General features: G+C 59.7%; 1 protein-coding gene across 26 annotated transcripts in view; it reads left to right on the top strand.

Moving 5' to 3' along the window:
- Positions 1-20,533, top strand: part of NRXN2 (neurexin 2) — a 287,195-nt gene that overhangs the window by 154,925 nt on the left and 111,737 nt on the right. For 15 of the 26 annotated variants that reach the window (XM_048858529.2, XM_048858522.2, XM_048858520.2 and 12 more), the window contains 5 exons: positions 13-132; positions 334-718; positions 1,191-1,381; positions 4,008-4,181; positions 4,809-4,928. In XM_048858529.2, the coding sequence (XP_048714486.1) occupies positions 13-132; positions 334-718; positions 1,191-1,381; positions 4,008-4,181; positions 4,809-4,928 (990 nt within the window). The remainder of the gene's footprint in view (positions 1-12; positions 133-333; positions 719-1,190; positions 1,382-4,007; positions 4,182-4,808; positions 4,929-20,533) is intronic. The other 11 variants (XM_048858543.2, XM_048858546.2, XM_048858540.2 and 8 more) reach the window with 1 other exon arrangement.

Below are 20,533 nucleotides of genomic sequence, written 5' to 3'. Positions count from 1 at the left end.
TCCCCAATTCAGGTAAAGGCCCTGAGACCCTCTTTGCTGGCCACAAACTCAACGACAATGAGTGGCACACAGTGCGGGTTGTGCGGCGTGGGAAGAGCTTGCAGCTCTCGGTGGATAACGTCACCGTGGAAGGTACGTGAGGACCCCAGACTGGGATAGCAGGGGGGCTGAGGGGCACCGGCAGAGCTGGGGTGGGGGAGACCAGGGCTGGGATAATGGGGCTGCCAGTTGGGATGGAGGGGCACCAGCGGGGTGGGGTGAGAGCACAGGTCTGGTGACTGCCCCCATCCCACCCTGGTGTGTAACAGTGTCCTGCCCTGCTCCCGCTCCAAGCAGGGCAGATGGCCGGCGCGCACACCCGCCTGGAGTTCCACAACATCGAGACCGGCATCATGACGGAGCGCCGCTTCATCTCCGTGGTGCCCTCGAACTTCATCGGGCACCTGAGCAGCCTGGTGTTCAATGGGCTGCCCTACATGGACCTGTGCAAGAATGGCGACATCAGCTACTGCGAGCTCAATGCCCGCTTCGGCCTGCGCAGCATCATTGCCGACCCCGTCACCTTCAAGAGCCGTGCCAGCTACCTGGCGCTGGCCACGCTGCAGGCCTATGCATCCATGCACCTCTTCTTCCAGTTCAAAACCACCGCCACTGACGGCCTCATCCTCTTCAACAGTGGCAACGGCAACGACTTCATCGTGGTGGAGCTGGTCAAGGGGTGAGATGCAGCCCCTGCCCCCTACTTCCCCCTGGCCCCGGACTCCTCGCCCTGCCCGCTGGGCAATGGGCCCAGCCCCAGGGAGCAGGCCTCGTGCCCAACCTCTGATCCATGAGGTATGGCCTCTGGGCCCACTGCTGCATCCTCAGGCACAATACTCCACCCCCTTGGCTCTTCTGCCCTGCCCAGCCCGCTAGGGTCTTCTCTCCACCCCCGCTCCCTGCTCCGCCCACTGCCCTGCCTCCTGCCTCTCTCACTGCCCCTCATGGGGAGCCCTGCCCTGCCCTGCCCTCACTGACCCCAGCTCTGCCTCGAGTGCTGCCCACAGGGCGCTGAGCCTCATGCAGGGGCCAAGGTCTCCTGTCCATTGCCCTGCCCTCTGGGCACACGCTCCTCCCGCTGCCCTGCCAACCAGACCATCTGCCCACCCACTCGCGGCACCACCTCACGCTCCACTGCTCCCTCCATACAGATACATCCACTATGTCTTCGACCTGGGCAATGGGCCATCGCTGATGAAGGGGAACTCTGACAAGCCGGTTAACGACAATCAATGGCACAACGTAATCGTGTCACGTGACACCAGTAACATCCACACGCTCAAGATCGACTCCCGCACTGTCACCCAGCACTCCAACGGTGCCCGCAACCTGGACCTCAAAGGTGAGCTGTGCCAGCCAGCGCTGTGCCAAGAGGACACTGGGGGCACACACCCCTCACAGGCAGTGCTGGCCCCAGTGTAGAGCTAAGAGGGGCTATGCTGCAGGGTGTGGGGGTTGGTAGGGGGGGCTGCGCTGCAGGGGTGTTGGTGTGGGGGGACTGTTGCAGATTGCAGTGAGGGATCAGTATGGGGGGGCTGCGTTGCAAGGAAGCAGGAGGGCAGAGTGGGGGGGGGGGCTGGGCAGCAGGGGCCAGTGGGGGTGTGGTGGTGGGATGGTGGTGTGGGGCGATCTCTCCATGCAGCCAGCACTGTCTGTATCTCAGATTGGATTGTTTTGCTGAATCTCCCCAGCTGTGTCCATTCAGTTTGGAATTCTGCCTCACTTTCTGTCCTAAACTGCTGTGGGGTTTTGAAAAGCCCCGCGCCCCACCCCAGAGGTGGCTGTATCTCAACATTGGCCGGTGCAGGGGAGTCCCTGACTTAGACTGAGCCAAGCACTGGGGTCAGTATTCCTGCAAGCGAAAGGACCCAGAGGTTCTGGTCCATTCCTTGCTCCTGTGTGCATGGATCACTCAATCGGCCGGGAGCAGGCCGGTGCTAGGGAGCTGTCATGTATCCACAGGCTTTGGGCTGTGCTCCCAGCTTTGTGGAGGAATCCCTTCGTTGTGCCAGACCCCAGGGCTCTCACTCTTCCTCCAGGGCAGGCCACGTGGCCTCCCGCCTGCTGAGACTGACCCTATGTCTGTCTGCCCGCCTCCCTTGTTCCCATGTGGGAGCTGCCAGCTTCCTCCAGCAGCCAGCGCTTCACCCCCAGCTCCCTCTCCCAGTCCTTTCTTCTCCAGCTGGGGTCTGGGCTCAGCTTCCCTGCTGGGAGTGTGGGTCCCTGAGTCACTGGGGCTGGCCTGGTCTCTCTGGCCCCTTGCTGTTCTGGGTCGGTTACAGCTGGTTCCTGGAGGGCTCTGTTCATTCCACCCAGACAGGGAGGTGACTCTCGCCCCTGTGTCTCTTTGGACTTGTCTTCACTAGAAAATTAGGTCGGTTTACCTATATTGCTCAGGGGTGTGAAAAATCTACAACCCCTGAGCACCGTAGCTAAGCCAACCTAAGCCCTGGGCTACACTACAAAATCACTTTGGTATTACTACATCACTCAGGGTGTGAATAATCCACACCCCTGCGCAACATAGTTCTATAGACCTAAGTGCCGCTGTGTCCACAGGAGGGCTACTCCCCTCCACAGAGCTACTGCCTCTCGCAGAGGTGGAGTAACTACGCCCCCAGGAGAAGTTCTCTCCTTGGTGTAGGAGCATCTTCTCTTAAGTGTGACAGCTGTGCATCTTCACTAGTGCAGTGTTTTAAGTGTAGACCTGCCCTTAGTCTTTCCCCCCCACTGAGTAACAATGCAGCATATAGGGGAAACCGAGGCACACACAAGGCCATGTCTGCACTGCCACTTATGTCGCTGAGGGGTATGAAAAAAACACCTCCCTGAGCGACGAACATTTCGCCAGCATAAGTGGCAGTGAGCACAGCGTAATGTCAGCAGGAGAAGATACCACCACTCATTGAGGTGGCTTTATTATGTCGATGGGAGAGCTCTCTCCTTCCAACACAGAGCAGCTACCTGAGTGCTTTTACAGCAGTGCAGCTGCATCGGTACAGCTCATGGCCTATGACTCCCAAGAACAGTACCCAAAATTCCCGCTTTGTCACAGCCTGCACCCCAGAGGACCTCCAGCACTGCCCCCATCCCAAAAAACACTCAGCAGCACCCCATTGTGGTGCTCGGGTTCATTGGGGGAGGGCAGGCCTGGGCTGATGAGAGTTGATTGGGGCACAGGGGGGGGTTCATGGGGTGGGAGCAGTGCTGGGCTGTTGGGGGGAGAAGGGGAGTTGATTGGGGTGCTGGGGGCTCATGGGGTGGGAGCAGCGCTGGGCTGATGGAGGGGGGAGAAGGGGAGTTGATTGGGATGCCGTGAATTTGGTAGGGCCCTACTCATGGGGTGGGGGCAGTGCTGGGGTGACAGGGGAAGGGGAGTTGATTGGGGTGCTGGGGGGATTGGGGGTGGGGGCAGCGCTGGGGGGAGATGGGGAGTTGATTGAGGTGCTGGTGTTCCTGGCAGGTACTGTTGGGTGCCGGGGTATTGAATGTTCATGGGGGCTGGGATTTATTGGGGGATCCCCAGGGGGAGGGGGAAAGAGAAGTGAATCCTGTTGCCCCCCCATGCCAGAGTGTGGTGGAAGGGCTGATTTATGGGAAGGGGGTGGGGGGGCAGAGGGGCCTTCCTCCCCACCCCAGGGCTATGTCTGACACCCCATAAATCACTGGCTCAGCAGAGTAAGAGCTTCCCACAGTGCCCCGGGGTGGGGTGGGGGTGGGGATCAGAGAGGTTGGCCTTCAAGAACGAATCACTTCAACCCCCCTCCACCAGCCCCACGGTCCCTGTTCATGGGGCTGGATTCCTTTGCTCCCCCATCCCCAGGGCACAGGTTGTGGGGACAGCTGGGGCACGTGGACTGATGGGGGGGCTTTAGGTCCTCCCTTGGCTGGGTCTGTTTGGTGGAAGGGAAGGTGTGGGGGGGGCTAAAGGACTCTTTGCCCACTGACGTGTCTCGTGCCCTCCCCAGGAGAGCTGTACATCGGGGGGCTGAGCAAGAACATGTTCAACAACCTGCCTAAGCTGGTGGCCTCGCGGGATGGCTTCCAAGGCTGCCTGGCCTCCGTGGACCTCAACGGCCGCCTGCCCGACCTCATCGCTGACGCCCTGCACCGGATCGGGCAAGTCGAGAGGGGCTGCGACGGTAAGAGTCTCACCGCTGCCAGAGCCCACCCTCCTCCAGCCTGGCCTCACCCAGCAGGGGGCGCTGTAGGCTCAGACAATCCAGGTCTCCCCATTCCTAGTGCCCCCGACTCCTCTCCTGCTGATAATGGGGATTGCGCCTCTGAAGCCAGCCTGCTTCCAGCCCAGCCCCTTTCTCCCCCGCCTCCCGTGGGGGACTCTGGCCCTGTGGTGGGGGCTAGTGGGAGGACCAGAGAGATGCAGGCACCTTCATTAGCTGCCAGCTCCCAGCCATGAGCATTATGTCTCTCATCAGATGCTGCCTTGTGTCAGCCTTGGGATGGTGGGGGGGCTGCCAGGGACTCTCCCCTACGGGCTCCGGTTCCTCACCTGCCATTCCTGCCTCCTTCCCCAGCCCCTGGTGTAACATGCCCAGGCACCTGGATGCTACCCAGCTCTGGGAGGGGAATGGGGTCTGTGGGTTGGAGCGGGGGGTCTATCCCCAGCTCTGCCTCTGACTGAGCAGGTCCCCTCCTCTCTCTCACCTGCTTTTTTCCACTCTGCCCATGGGGGTTTATGACCCCAAGCCCTGTCCCGAAGGGCTGGGGGAGCCAGGCCAATAACACCCATCCCTGCCCCTTGCCCCCAGGGCCCAGCACCACATGCACTGAGGACTCTTGCGCCAACCAGGGCGTCTGCCTGCAGCAGTGGGACGGCTACACGTGTGACTGCACCATGACCTCGTACGGTGGCCCCGTGTGCAACGACCGTGAGTGTTGTGGCATGGGAGAGGTGCATGCCTGCTGGTTGGGGGATGGGGAAGGATCCCGCAGGGGGAGCTGCATGCCAGGATGGGAGGAGGGAGAAGGATTGTGCTGGGGGGCTCTGTGTGTTGGGATGGAAGGAGGGGGAAGGATTGTGCTGGGGGATTGCAGGGAGAAGGGTGGGGCACTCACACTGTGGTTCTGCGAGTCTGGAGGATCAGGGGGAGGGTGCTAGGACTGGGGGTGCCATGTGCCCAGCTAGGGGTTGGGCAGGAGGAGGATGATCATACTGGGGATGTCGTGAGCTGGGAGCATTAGGAGCCCAGAGGAGCACTCACATGGGGCAGTGGCTTTGGCCTGGCTGGGGATTGTGGTTTGACTGGTCTCTGGGGACGCCACTGAACTAATAAAATTTGGGGGTGCCCTGGGCTGGGTCTTTGGGTCTGGTTCATGGGCCCACATTGAGCCCATTGGCTGGGGTCCAGAAACTGGAAAGATACCGGGGGTGGGTCTCTGTGCCAGGGCTGCTGCACAAGTTGTATCAGAGCTGTGGGCCATGTTGGTGTCAGGGGCTTGTTGGCACTGTAGGACAGGTGGGTACTGTGTGCTCTGCCCATGGGCCTGGGTACTGGGTCTGGTTCAGCTCTGTGGGGTGGGTCCATGGGCTGAATCTGTGGGTTAGTTAAGCCCTGTGGGGTGGATCGGCTGGGGTGGGTCCATGGGACTGGATCATGGTCTGGTTCAGCTCTGTGGGGTGAGTCTGTGGGGCAGAGTCCATGGTCTGGTTCAGCTCTGTGGGGCTGGATCCGTATGTTGGCTCAGGGCTGTGGGGCAGATCTATGGAGTGTGTGAGTTGGACAGTGCATTGAGTCCACGTCTCAGAGATGCCTCCTGTGACGGCTTCTCAGCATTGCCTAGCAACTGGGCCCAGGGGACTGATCCATTCCCCACAGGCACCCCCTCCCCCCTAAGCAGATCCTGGCGTGGGGCATGGGGCTGGGATCCCAGCTATGGAGAGGGACACCCAGCTTTGTTGGTGGTGTGGGGAGCTCTGCCCACTGGTAATGGGGGTGGGGCATGTGTGAGTGATTCTCATTGCACTGCATAGTGGGCACTGGAGTGTGGAGTGTCCTAGCTCTGCTCTTGGCCCAAGCCCATCACCAGGGCATCTGATGAGCCCCCAGGAATTCCTGTCCTCTGCGTTGTCCTCTCCCTCTGTAATTCCCTCCTCCCCCGACGCCCTCTACACTGGGCTTTGCACATCTATGTGAGAGGGGAAATATGTTCCGGGAGGGAAGGAGGGAGTGTAAAGGGGAGCCATGGAGGAGGAGTATGAGGGAGTGGGAGGTGGAGGGGGGCAGTATGAGGCATGGATGGAGATGGAGGTGGATCGAGGAGGAGTATGAAGGAGTTGGGGGAGGCAGCATGGGGCATGGATGGAGAGGGTGAAAGGGGATGGGGGTGGATAGAGGAGGAATATGTGGGAGTGGGAGGTGCAGAGGGGGCAGTATGGGGCATGGATGGAGGAGCAGGATAGAGGAGTGGTGGAGGGTGTGTTTGGGATGGATGGATGGGTAGAGGAGTGGTGTGTGAGGACATGCTGCAGAGCTGAGTCCCAGATCTGAATCCCCCGATGTCCCAGTGCTATTGGGGGCCCTTTCTCATCCTGGCACCCATTTGTCCTCCCTCTGGCCACTCTGTGGTGCTGACCCCCACCTGGGGGCCCCAGTGAGGGCTGAGGTTCCACCCTGCACTGCGATGGATGGGGTGGCAGGCCTGATGTGATGACCGCACTAGTGCTGGGCACGGGGCGTGGGGGGACAGGCTCCCTCAGCGCTGCCAGCTGGATTAATGGGTCTACAGCGCAGGAGCTGCCCTGGGCATCGCTCACACATCGCATGAGCTGAAGGCTCATTTATCTCTCCCCCACCCCACCCCATTTTTAAATGGTCATTGTCTGGGCTTTGCTTTGGGGACGTTTCATCTCTGCACTGACAGCCTCCAGCGCCACCTGCTGGAAGAGGCTGGGACTGGAGTAGCTGGGAGCTCCCGCCAGCCAGCACTCCACCCCATTCCCTATGGTGCCCCGTGCTGGGAGAGGCTGGGGCTGGAGTAGCTGGGAGCTCCCCCCAGCCAGCGCTCCACCCCACTCCCTGTGGCGCCCCATGCTGGGGGAGGCTGGGGTTGGAGTAGCTGGGAGCTTGCCGCGCACTCCTTAGGAGGTGCTCTCCCTTCACAGTCAGTGCTGACCCCAGTTCCCCAGTACAGCGGGCTGCTGCACTGCTGAAGTTTCCAACTTTGGCTGTAAAAACAACCTGCCCACTTTTGATCATTAAAGAACCACTGAGTAATTAAACTCTCTGCCCCATCCCAGAGGTGGCTGCACCCAGTGCCAGGTGAGGGATTCCTGTATAGACAGCCCCCCATGCCCCTCCCCAGAGGTGGGTGCATCTCCACACTGGGCAAGGGATCCCTCTCATAAGAACCTTTGAGATGCTGTAGAGCAGTTAGTGGCTTGTTGGTTGTTTCAGGCACCTGTGTGACCCTGGGGCTGTGTGTTTGAGGGTTAGGTGCTTTGCCCCACCTGCCCCAATCTCCCTCTCACCTTCTCCTCTCTCTGGGCTCTGATCCCTAGGCTGAAGGAGAAGCTCTGCCCCCTACCTCGAGCTGGCAGGCTCTGATGGAACTGTGTGTGTATTGGGGCTGACAGCCCCATCCATTTCAATGAGCCACTGACTGCCTATGGTACCCAAGGATTTGTTAAGGAGTCTCTTGGCTGGAGCCAGGCCAGCTTCGCTCTCTGTTCCCTGCACCGAAGGGGTTCCACAGATTCCTTTGCCCCCTCCCTCTCCTCCTCTGTTACAGTGGCATAAACAGCCTGCTCCTCCTTGTCCCATTCTGGTGCCTCTTTGCCAGGGGGTGACCGGATCAAATCCAGCTCAGGAAGTTAGCTGCCTAGTGCCAGATGGGGGCACCAGCTCATGGGCTGGCTCAGAGCTGCAAGAAAACATCCCAGGCAGCCAGGGGAGCAGTGGGAGATGAGCTTCTCTGTTGACCTGAGAAAGGATGGAGGGTTATGGGGGAGGGTGTGCTGCCAATGCCCGAGTAGAAGCAGTGGCGGGGGGGGGGGGGGAGATGAAGGGCACTGGGTAAGAGAATCAGGGCCCAAACCATCAACTGCGGACCAAGGTAGTGTTGGATCTTTCTCTATTTAACTCATTGTAAATCCGGAACAAGTCCCTGCATTGGATCAGAATCTAGCCCTGGCCCCAGTGTAGCTCAGTGGTTTGAGCATTGGCCTGCTAAACCCAGGATTGTGAGTTCAATCCTTGAAGGGGGCCATTTAGGGATCTGGAACAAAAGTGGGAGATTGGTCCTGCTTTGAGCAGGGGGTTGGACTAGATGATCTCCTGAGGTCCCTTCCAACCCTGATATTCTATGATTCTATGATCAGTGGGTGACTCTGGATTGACCCTGGGAAGCTGAGGTCAGAATCTGGCCCTGGTCCTGGCCCCATTTCAGTCAGTGGGTGACTCTGGATTGACCCCAGGGAGCTGGGTGTAGAATCTGGCCCTGATCACACTTACTGCCCTCATAAGAAATCCCTCCAACTGCCAATGGATCTCTGCTCTCCCATGGGGCTGTGCTAGGAAACCAGCTGGTAAGGGGGCAGCAGGTAGGAGAGAGCCATTAGTGAGCTCCCTGTCACTGCAAGCATTGGCCTCCCTACTCCAGCAGCCCTGGCTCTGCAAATACATCTCAGGTGACCTGTGCTTGCAGGCTCCTGCTGCTGCCTTGGAGCATATCAGCAGCTGCAGGGACCATCCGTGCAGGGATTGCTCCCCCATGCCAAGATGCAGACCCTATGGGGCGGGGCACGGGGCTGTTAAACAGCAGCAGGGTAATATGAGAAGGGGTATGGAACTGCTGTCAGTGGGGCTTGGCCAGAGCAGGAAGGGTTAACGCCCCAACTCCATGGAGGGAAACAGGCCAGGGGACGCTTTAACCTCAGTTACACCTCTTCTTACTTCACATAGCCTTGGTAACTCAGCGCCCGCTAGCACCGTACTGGAGTCAGCACTGACTGCCTGGGAAGAGCCCCCCCCTGCAGCACAGCACCCCTACCACGCAGGGGGCCATTGGGGCCAGCACTGACTGCCTGGGGAGAGCCCCCCCTGCAGCACAGCACCCCTACCACGCAGGGGGCCATTGGGGCCAGCACTGACTGCCTGGGGAGAGCCCCCCCCTGCAGCACATTACCCCTACCACGCAGGGGGCCATTGGGGCCAGCACTGACTGCCTGGGGAGAGCCCCCCCTGCAGCACAGCACCCCTACCATCCACGGGGCCACTGGGGCCAGCACTGACTGCAGGGGGAGAGTGTCCCGGTGAGCCTTCAGCCTGCTTCCTGTAGCACGGTGCTCTTAGCACCACATGAGGACATGGGGGGCCAGCACTTACTGCAAGGGTAGAGCGCCTATCACTGAGCTCTTGCCCAACCCCATGGGTTTGGTCTTCCATACAAGCACTGGTGAGATGGGATCAGCCCCAAACGTAACTATTTCCATGGCTCTGGCGTCACCCACAGCACCCTCACTAAATCCCTGTGGCGCTGGAGTCATGTCATTGAGGTCACCTCTATCCTTGAGTCCTGGACAGTATGAATACCTCCCCCAGACGCACTGGGATGACACATCCTACCCTTGGGCCTAGGTGAACCCTAACCCAGCACACACACAAACACTGAGGAGGCCTCGTCCCCTCCAGCAGGGGGCAGCAGGCGCATGCATGGGCACACACGCCCACACTCTCTCTCTGAGCAGGGCTCATTCCCTCCACCAGGGGGCAGCACACAGCCACTCCTGCAGCCTTCAGCCTCCCAGCTGCTTGTCATGCCTGGTTGAGGTGCTGGAGTCCTATCACCTGTTTCCCCGTGCTCTGTTCCTTCCGGGGCGGCAGGCGAGCAGACAGGGGTAGTTGCAGTTGTCCCCAGTGGCAAGATCCCCCTCCCTTGCATGTCTCCCTCTTGTAGAGATCAACCCCCATGCTGATAAATCTTCTCCTGGGATCATGGCATGGCTCATTGGGAGCTGATGGTGAGTCAGGACTCTGGGGTTCTGTTCCCTGCTCGGAGAGGGGAAGGGAGTCTAGTGGTTAGAGCAGGGGGGGCTGGGAGTTCCTTTCGGTGTCTGTGTGCGAGGGGAGGTTGGTTGTGGGGGAGTCCCTTGATTCCTTGTTGCTTTGAGATCCTCTGATGTCGGGTTTTGTGTGTCTGTCCATCCCTGCCCAGCTCTCCCATGCACTGTTCTCTTTCTCTCCCCCGCCTCCCCCTGCCCTGGCAGTGAGCACAGGCCAGGGCCCTGAGCCATGTCCCTTGTGCTGTAAACAGGGCCATTTCCCAGCTGGGCTGTATTTCTCAACCTGCTCTGTAAATCTGGGGCCAGCCATTAACGCTCTCCTGCTTGATTTACAGCCATTCCCTCTGCCTCGCTCGCTGCACTGCGCGCCTGGAGACCTGCTGGCTTCCGGGGAGGAGGAGGAGGTGGGGGCCTACTGGGTAGAGCAGGGGGCTGGGAGCCCTGCTCCTGGGTTCTGTCCCTGGCTCTGGGAGGGGAGTGGTGCCTAGTGGGTAGAGCAGGGGGCTGGGAACCTGGGTTGTATGGGGTGATTCTGAGCTGGTCTGTGTTCTAGGAGAATGGATGAAGGGCTGCTGTCTGCCTCTCCCCTCCGTGTGTCTGGCCCTGTCCTGGGCAATGGAGTGATTTGCAGGGGCAGGTCAATGGTGGACCCTGGCCGTGTCAGGATGTGAGCACCCTAACCCTGGGCAAACCCCAAGCTGCCAGCTGGGAGCCCAGGGTCAGCAGCCTGGCTGTGTGTCCCAGCCCTCATGGCTTACTCACTGCAGGCTGGCCGTGGTCTTGGCTTGCTGCCCCCGCCCTGCCTGCAGCTGTGCTTGCTCTACCAAGAGCAGAACTGCTGATGTGCCAGGAAAGCAGAGAGGGGGTTGCAGGCACAGTGGGACATGGCACCTGCAGAGGTATGTGGCAAGGGGGAGCTCCCAGCTACTGCAGTCCCGGCCTTCGCAAGCAGCGGATGCTGTAAGGAGTGGGGCAGGGTGGTTTCTGTGGCCCTGTGGGTTTGGGAATGCTGGGGGGTTGAGTTCTGTGGGGCTGGGTGGGGACATGGTGGGTTCTGTGGGGCTGGGGCTTGGGCTCGGGGATGCTTCAGGAAGCCAATTAGCCCGACTCTACATCCTCCCCTTTAATCTCTGTATTCATGCCCCTGTGAGCACCGGGGGCTCTGGCAGGAGTGAATGGCCAGTTGCTCTGGCTAAGCAGAAGCGACAAACTCATGGGAGGCTTCTTTAGGGGCATCTGGGACCAGGGGGGCTCTCCCCACAGGAGGTGGGATCACGGGGCTTGGGTGGACACCAAGGATGGGGCAGAGGGGCAGCTCCCCCCAAGCTGGTTCAGTGCCTTGTGGCTGCAGGGCCTGCGTCTGATCTGCCCCTCGACCAAAGAGGATCAGGCAAAGTCAGTGCTTGGCTGGGAGATCTCCAAGGGCCGGTGGAGTCTCTCTGCTGGGTTGGTGTGACACTGGCGGGTGCTGTGCTGCAGCAAGTGGGGCAGGGAACCAGTTGGGGGCTCAGTAGGGACGCTGTGGGCCTAGGAGCTGGGGGCTTAGGAGACCTGACTCCCAGCTTCCTCTGCTTGCACCCCACGCCCCAACCTTCCCAGAGCTGGGGATAGAAACCAGGAGTTCTGACTCCCAGCCTCCCGCTCTAACCACTAGACTCCATTCTCCTCCCTGAGCTGGGATAGAACCTACCAGTGTGAGGGTCAGAGACAGAGAGTAGCGCTCTTTCACTGGAGAGAGATGCCTGGGCCTGTGGGGGAGCATGTGTTAGGTGGCACCCCCCCTCCCCCCGCAACATCCAGAGCATGAGATGAGGTTGTGCAGGCCTCAGCACTGTCCCTTGCGTGGTGGGCATCCCCTATCACCAGCAGGGAGTCTGGTAATGAGGCCAAGGAGATCTCTTCCCCCGCCCTACTGTCTCTGTCCTGGGGCACACAGAGCTGACTGGCTGCCCTGGCACACAGGGCTGCAAGCTGGCACCCAGCACCGCTAATGGCAGTTGTGTGTGAGGGAGGCCTGGTCTCTGGCCACCTCTGTTTGGCCCCTGTTGCTGTGCCATTCATCAACAGCCCATCAGTTGCTAATGGGGGTCGGGGGCATGGACCTTCCCCAGTAATTACTGCCCCCTCGCTCTGCCAGGAGCCATGATGCCAGCACTGCCTTTCATTATTCACCTGGAAGGAGAGAGGCAGGAGCCGCTTCCTGTTACACCTGCAGGGACACAGCTGCCCTGCAGCGCCCCCTGCTGGGACTGGGGTAACCAGGAGTTCCCCTGAAGCCAGGCACTCCTCCCCCACTGCCCATGGCGCTACAGTTAGCACTCCTGCCTCACTTCCCATGGCGCCCCATGCTGGGAGAGGCCAGGGCTGGAGTAGCCGGGAGCTCCCCCCACAGCCAGCTCCTGCCCTGCTCCCCACAGCACCCCCTGCTGGCAGAAGTGGGAGCTGTGGGGCTGCCCATGCTATATATTCCTCACCCCATTACAGAGCAGGGCTCTGTGCTGATCACCCCCATGCTAGGTTACACAGAAGGGCTGCCTTGGGGGCCAGTATCTTCTGCGCCTTAGATTTCTGCACAGTCACTTAGTTCCTGCCTTGCCAGGCCAGGGCGGAGCAGGGTGTCGGGCTCCCTGTCATACCCCCAGCTGGAGACAAGCAGCTCTGATGCCCTGGCAACAGAGCGGGCATGGGCCATGCCAACATCTGGCAGGAAACAGCTGGACTCTGCTAATTGTTTTTCCTCTTTGCCTCAAAAAGTGGTTATATGGGTTCAGCAGTGGGAGCCTCACCTGCTGTGGGGGAAAAGAGGGTACAAGCAGGGGCTGCTGAACCCTCCACCGCCAGGCAGTCAGGCAGGAATAGAACCCTAGCATCCTGGCTCCTGGGCTGTTCCCCTCCACTGCAAGGGGGCAGATCACCTCCTACAATCCATTTCTCCCTCCTATCTGCTAAGATCCCTGTGTGCCCATCCCCTTGGTATCTGATGCTCCCATCATTGCCTGATTCATGTCACACTTCGGGTGTGCTGTTGCTCACACTCCTCTCTGCGAGGGGGAGTTGATGGCAGCACAAGGCACCCAGGGCGGCTGCGGGTGCAAATTGTGCACTGTGATGAGGCGCTGATGCTAGAGTTACTAGGAAAGTGGGGTAGAGAGGTACTTGGGAGAAGGGTGGGGAGAACCTGCGTCAGTCTGTGGGGGGTGCAATAGACCCAGCCCCTCCCAGAGCAAGGGGTAGAACCCAGGAGTCCTGGCTCCCAGCCCCCCTGGTCTAACACAGATCCCACCCCCTCCCAGTCCAGTGCCTTAACCACAAGAGCATCCTTGCTGGTTGGTTGGCCTCAGGGTTGGGGGACTGGGTGGCTCAGGGCGGCAGGGAATGGGATCTTTCTCCTTTAGGGGGCGCTGGCTCCAATCCAACCCCATTGTGGAGGGCTGGATGGGGAATGGGACATGGGGTCTTTCCCCTCTGGGGGCGCTGGCTTCAATCCAACCCCATTGTGGAGGGATGGATGGGGAATTGGGCCTTTCCCTTCTGGCCTTTGGCTCTAAGCCTGCCCAACAGCAGGACACTGATTGGCTCAGAGGATGGGGAATGGGTTACGGGGGCTTTCCCCTGTAGGGGGCACCAGTCCCAATCCAGTGTTGGTATGTAGCCCATTCATGTAGTGAGTTTGGTAGCTCTCAGCACAGTTCCCAGCAGGGCAGGCACCCGGGGGCCTGAGACCACCAGTGACGGGCAACGTGAGCTGAGGCTGGAAGCTGAGGCTGCCCTGGACGGCAGTGCTGCTAGTCAGACGGACAGGGACAGGTGCCCAGACGAATGCCCGGGTGGGAGCGCACCTGCTCGCCCTGTTGCTCATTTCCACATGCCTCCTTTCCCTGCATTCCCTCCTTCCTTTGTCTGCTGCTCTCTGTCCCACCCACCCCCATCCCTCTCAGCTCTCTCTGATTATCTCCCTGCGCCAGCCCCTCAGTGTCAGCCAAGGTTGGGGGAGATTAGCAAACCATTTGGGGATATTAACATTTCATTTCTCAGTTGATACAGGCTGGAGGAGAGTGGGGAGCACTGGGCAAGGGAGGAGTGCTGCGGGTGGGCGAGTGCTGGCCGAGGGGTAATGGGACGTCGGGAGGGGAGCTCACTGCCATGCGGGTTCCTCATGGTGTTTGGTATTCTAATGGAGTGTCACTCTGTGTAATTGTGTATGTCCCCGTGTCAGTGCAGGGGACACAATGGCAGGAGCAAAGAGCTTTCGTGAGGGTAATAAACTGGAACAATTTGTATGTGAGCCGTGTGGGGGATTAGTCACAGAGAGAGGAGACAGGGAAAGAGAGCTGGGGATAGAACCCAGGAGTTCTGGCTCCCAGCCCCAGTTAAGCAGGGGGGAAGGCTGGGAGCTAGAACACCTGGGTTCTATCCTCAGCACTGGGAGGGAAGTGTGATCTAGGGGGTGAGAGCAAGGGCGTCTGGGAGCCAGGACTCCTGGGTTCTAGCCCCAGCACTGGGTAGGGAGTGGGGTCTAGGGGTTAGAGCAGGAGGAGCTGGATTGTGTTCCTGGCTCTTCCTGTGTGACTTCTTGCAAGTCATTTTCCTTCTGTGTCTATACCAGAGAAGACTTGAGCGGAGCTACATTTTTCAGTGCGAGCTAAAATGTGTGTGCAGAGGCAGATTGCCTTGGAAATTGGTGTCCCACTTCTGGGGCAGGGCTAGAGTGAATGGGGCTGATTTGGGGCTATTTGGTCCAGGAATTTCCAAGAGAGGCCCCGCTCTCTCAGCACCAGAGCAGTGCATTATATTTGTGCTGAGCTGGGCATCACTTAGACTGTAAGTCTGTGGGGCAGGGACCGTCTGTGCCATGGGGCATGTCTGCATTGGAGGTGTGCAGTGATAGACAAAGGCCCCCAGGCATTTCACAGCCCGGGGAGTATTGAGACTAAATCACCAGGAACTGGAGGAAGAATGGGCATGTGGTAGTAGCACAAGAGTGGAAGGTAGAACCTAGGAGTCTGGGGCTGTTATCCCAGCGCCCCCTCCCTGACAGTGCCCCCTGCAGGCTGGGTAGAAGATTCTCCCCTGCTTGGAGTGGGGTTGAGCTCAGGCCTCCCTTGTGAAGCCCGTGCACGTTGCGTGGCTGCTAACGCTTTCCTTCCAGCAAAAGTGAGACCCACGTTCACCCAAAGGGGGACCCTGCCCCACAAGCGTGGGCTGGGATTCCCTGGGAGATGCCTTTTCCCAGCCCCAGGCACACCATAAGAGCACGTCTCAGGGTTAGGGCTAGGAATGGGGGGACGGACGGAGGGAGCTGAGGAACTACCTAGCCCCAGCCAGCCAGCCAGCCATCCCTATAACCCTCTCTAGCTCTGTCTATCTAATTACCTAACGAGATCCTCGCCTGCCCTTCCCCCACTGGGATCTCAGCCCCAGACACCCGCTGTGCCCACTCAGCCTGGGGCACAGAGTGGTCGAGAGCAGTGCTGGAGCCCGAGAAGGCCCAGATGTCTTCAGAGCTAATGTGATCATCCAGTGCTAGGTCTGGGAGGGCTAAAGTAGCCAGTGGGTGAGGGAAGATAAACCTCATGCTCCAGCACTTAGCCAGACGTCTCTCTGCTGGGATCAGGAGGGAGCTGCCCCAGGGCAGGGGCTGGGTTCTTATTGCTGCAGTGTTCCTGGCACTGGCCTCTGAAGCGGTTGGCACTTGGATACCTGGGCTGGATGGGCTCCTGGTCTGATCTGGGGTGGCAGTTCCTGTCCCCTCGGTCTGTGGCAGTGCCCCGCTATCGTGGCGTTGTCAGGCTATTCGCTTTGCAGCCTCCCCTGCATTACTGACACCCCCAGGGGAAACTGCAGCTTCTGTATCAGCTCTGCTTAGCTTTGGGTTCTCAGGTGTTGACTGAATAACGGCAGACCGGAAGAAGGTTACATGAGGCAGGGCCTAAGGGGGCACTGTCTTGGCACCAGAGTGGGAGTCAGGACTCCTGGGGTCTGTCCCCAGCTCGGGGAGGGGAGTTGGGTCTAGTGAATTTGAGCGGGGTTGGGCGGTTCAGAGATCTCAGGTTGGGACTCTGTTGTACCAGGCTCTGCGCACGCATAGGGGGAGACACTCCCTGCCCCAAAGAGCTCATAGGATGAATAAACGATGGTCGGGAGTGGAAATGATTCACCCAGACCATACAGCACCTCAGTGGCAGAGAAGGAAGTAGATCCCAGGAGTCCTGACTCCCAGTCCCCACACTCTAGTCACTAGACCTCCCTCCGCCCCCCAGAGCAGGAAACAGAACTCAGGAGTCCTGGTCGCTCTCCTCTAGCACCTGCAGCCCCATGTCCTGCCCAAGTCACGCTGGTGACTGGCATCTCTCAAAACTTCCCCCCAGGGCCAAGTGTTGGAATTCGCCTCGTAGATTGTGACTGCAGTGCGAGTTCAGTTGTCTCTGGTGCTCACTTTGAGCTGAATTCCACTTTGGTTCCTGCCCGCCCCCGGATGGACGCCCACCCCGTCTGTCATTCTATCCATCTCCTCGTATTTATAGCTCGCAAACAGCTCGTGCTGGCTGCGAGAGCTTGGTGTGTGGCAAACATGCAGCGTGGGGGGGACACAACATGTGACTCCTCCAACCCCTGCCAGGGGCTTCTGACCCCTTGCCTTTACCAGAGCTGGGAGTGGAACCTGGGAGTCCCCTGCCCCCCGCGAACCCACTAAACTCCCCTTCCCTCTGAAAGCTGGGAATGGAACCCAGGAGTCCCAGCTCCCAGCCCCCACATCCCACCCCAGAAATAACTCAGTAGGCCCCACTCCCATCCTAGAGCTGGAGACAGAGCCTAGGAATCTGGACACGCCCGCCCACCCACGCACCCTCCCTGCGCAAACCCTCCTCAGGGAGGCTCCATTGTGTTACCAACACCCATTTGGGGGCAGGAGGGGGAGCATGGAGTGGTGCATGTCCATAGGTTTGTATAGTATCAGGATTACATGTGTGGAGGCAAGGGCAGTTGCATAGCTTGGATCCCAGATGTGTGTGCCAGGATTGTGTGTGTTGTGGGGTTGTGTGGCAGGATTGTGTTTATGGAAGGGTTGTGTAGCAGGGAATGGGGTTGTGTGTGTATCTGTTGGGGTTGTATAGTGAGAATGTGTGTTGGTATGGAGTTGTGTAGTGTGTGAGTGTTGGGGTTATGTAGAGGGAACAGGCTGTGTTAGGGTTGTGTAGTGTATCAGGATTGTATAGAGGGAGTGGGGTGTAGCGTAGTGTGTCGGGGTTGTGCAGAGGAAGCAGGGTGTGTTGGGGTTGTGTAGTGTATCGGTGTTGTGTAGAATAGGGTGACCAACTGTCCCGATTTTATAGGGACAGTCCTGATATTTGGGGCTTTGTCTTATATGGGCGCCTACTGCGGGGCATCTCGGGGTCGTGTAGAGGTAACATGGTGCGTCGGGGCCGGGGGCCAGGAAGGGGGAGCGGGATGTGTTGGGGCCGGGAAGGGGGAGTGGGGTGTCTTGGGGTCGTGTAGAGGTAACACGGTGCGTCGGGGCTGGGAAGGGGCAGCGGGGCCCATTAGGGTCAGGAAAAGATAACACAGCGTGTCAGGGCCAGGAAAGGAGAATGGGGTGCACCAGAGTCGTGTAGCAGGAATGAGGCATGTCGGGGCCATGGAGGGGGAGCGGGGCGTGTCAGGTTCATGTAGAGAACGGGGTGTGTCGGGGTCATGTAGCTTTTCAGGATTGTATAGAGTGGGGTCCTGGTGTGAGGTAGCGGGGGGACCCCTGGGGGCTCGTTGTAGTACTTTATGGGGTCAGGAGCCCTGAGTGCTGTGTTGGTGGACCCAGCGCTAGCTGCAAGGGGAGAGCGCCCCCTGCTGAGGCCCAGCCCTGCTTCCTGCAGTGCCATGGGTCAGAGTCCTCTCCATGGCCGTGTCCAACTCCAGCACTAGCTCGCCCTGGCCCTGCTCAGCCCGCCGTGGGAGCAGTGACTGTGAGGACAGCCGTGCACTCGGGGTGCAGGGCGACGGCTGCATCGGGTGGAAACGGCCAGCTGGGAAATATTCCTTGTTGGTTTAGCTGTGCTGCCCATGAGCAGCAGGGCTGACTGCCCCCTCCCAGCCCTGGGGTGCCGGGGGGGGGTGCTAATGCGCTGGGGCCATGGGCTTTGACCTCCTGGCCTCGGACAGACATGGAATGAGTTTGAGAAGCCTCAGCCAGCTGGTTCTTGTCACAGAACTGCAGCGCGGTCTGTCTTGGTGCTCTGGGGGGAGAGGGACCTTGGGCAGGGTGTGGAGTCCAGGGCTGGGCTAGCTGGGGGCTGCGTGTCGGGATTGAGGCGTGTGGAATCCGGGACTGGGCTAGCCGGGGGCCAGGTTGGGATTGAGGGGCACCAGCAGAACAGGGCTAGGGATGTTGGCCCCCTTGGGCACACCTGTTACACCTATCCTGCCATTGCCCCTTGCCCAGTACCCCCATGTACAGTGGTCTCCAAACTTTTCAGAGTCACACACCCCCCTTACTGCTGTCCATGCCCCCGCTCCTCCTGGAGCTGGGGCTGGGAGTGGGGCTGCAGCTCCCCGGCAGGGGGACGGGACATGGACACGGGTTAGGGGACCGAGGCTGGGGCCAGAGCTGGGGGCGGGGCCAGAGCAGGGCTGGGTGGTCCTCCCTTACCGCCCCCTGTGGGGGCTGGCCTGGGCCCCACCAGGCCTCCCCGAATGTTTCTCCGCACAGTTTGGGGACCTCTGCCCTAGTACCTTACATCCACCTGCCTGTCCCTCTGCTTCTCCACCCCCTCCCCATCTGCCACCTTTGCTGATAAATCCCCACCCCCTTAGCCCACCCTCCCCTGTCTCCCCTGAGCGCTGGTGCCCCTCCCCCCTCCTGGCCCAGCTGAGTGGGGGGGTGACATCATGTCAGGATGAGCTCATCGCTGGTGATTTACCACCACCAGGCTGGTGAGCTCAGTTGTCTTCATTAGGGAGAGGTAGTGAGCAGATGGTAGGCCAGCCATCCCTCTCCCCCCCAGCCAACCTGGACCCTGCACATACTCTGACATGGCACCACAGGGAGTGAAGGACAGAGTCCCAGCTGGGGGCACTGCCATAGGGATGTTCACAGCACTGAAGTCCGAGGTGGGAACTGAAAGAACCCTCCTTCCTGGGCGTTTCATCTGACATTTCCATTGGCCAGCAGGGGGCGCTGGCTTGGGGGGAAGCTCCCGGGGAGGGCTGGCAGCAGGGAGGGCTAGCAAATAGAAAACAGCTCCCACCTCCAGCTTTGGGGGGGCCGCTGGCGGACAAGGGTGTGTTGGATGGGAGGGAGAGGGGGGATAATCCAACCACTCCAGGTCTTGGCTATTCTGCAGAAAGCTTGTTCCCCTGCCTCAGCCACTGCTCCCCCCACCCCCAAGAAGAGCCTTGATCCCCCCGTGCCCCCCAACCGTGAGACCCAGCCCTTCCTGCAATGCTGAGTCCCCCAGTGTGCCACATATTTTTCACCCCTCCCTTGCTGCCAAGTGCCCCGTACGCCAATCCTCCTTCCATATGCACATTCCCCTTCCCAAAGCGTGGAGGGATTACACTCGCAGTGAGGGGGCTGTGTGTGTGGTGGAGAGGGTACATTGTTGGGGGGCTGTGTGCACTAAGGGGTATATTGGCAGTGGGGGGGGCTGCGTGAGGTGGTCAAGACGGGAGTACATTGGTGGGAGGCTGTGTGTCCTAAGGGGGGTACATTGGTGGTGGGGGGTGCACTGGCAGGGGGCTAAGTGTACTAAGAGGGTTACATTGGCAGTGGGGATGCACTGGCGGAGGGCTGTGTGTACTAAGGGGGGTACATTGGTGGGGGGCTGTGTGTACTGATGGGGGTACATTGGCGGTGGGGGGTATACTGGCGTGGGCTGTGTGTACTAAGGGGGGTACATTGGTGGGGGGCTGTGTGTACTGATGGGGGTACATTGGTGGTGGGGGGTATACTGCTGGGGGGCTGTGTGTACTAAAGGGGGTGTCACGGAGTCCCTGGGCGATGCTCTGGAACTGCTCCCCTTGAAGCCAGTCAGGACTCTGGGGCAGTCGCCTTCCTGTGAGCAGCCTGTCTTCAGGACACACAGCTCACACAGCTTCCACCTTCCTGGGTCTGACCTCGGAGCATTCAGCATCCTCTGCCCCTCCGTGCTCTTCCCACAGCAAGTCCACTCAGGCGGGGCTCCTGGGGAAGCCAGAGGGTCCTGCACCCCAACTTCGCAGTCAGACTTGACTCTCAGCCAGCCAGTAAAACAGAGGTTTATTAGACGACAGGAACATGGTCTAAAACAGAGCTTGTAGGTGCAGAGAACAGGACCCCTCAGCTGGGTCCATTTTGGGGGGCAGTGAGCCAGACAACCACGTCTGCCCTTCACTCCATGTCTCCAGCCAGCCCCAAACTGAAACTCCCTCCAGCCCCCCCTCCCCTGGGCTTTGTCCCTTTCCCGGGCCAGGAGGTCACCTGATTCCTTTGTTCTCCAACCC

The sequence above is a fragment of the Caretta caretta genome, chromosome 7, assembly GCF_965140235.1.
Source record: "Caretta caretta isolate rCarCar2 chromosome 7, rCarCar1.hap1, whole genome shotgun sequence".
Lineage (NCBI taxonomy): Eukaryota > Metazoa > Chordata > Testudines > Cheloniidae > Caretta > Caretta caretta.
Note: the sequence above shows the minus strand (reverse complement) of the source record. Positions and strands in the feature narration are given on the sequence as shown.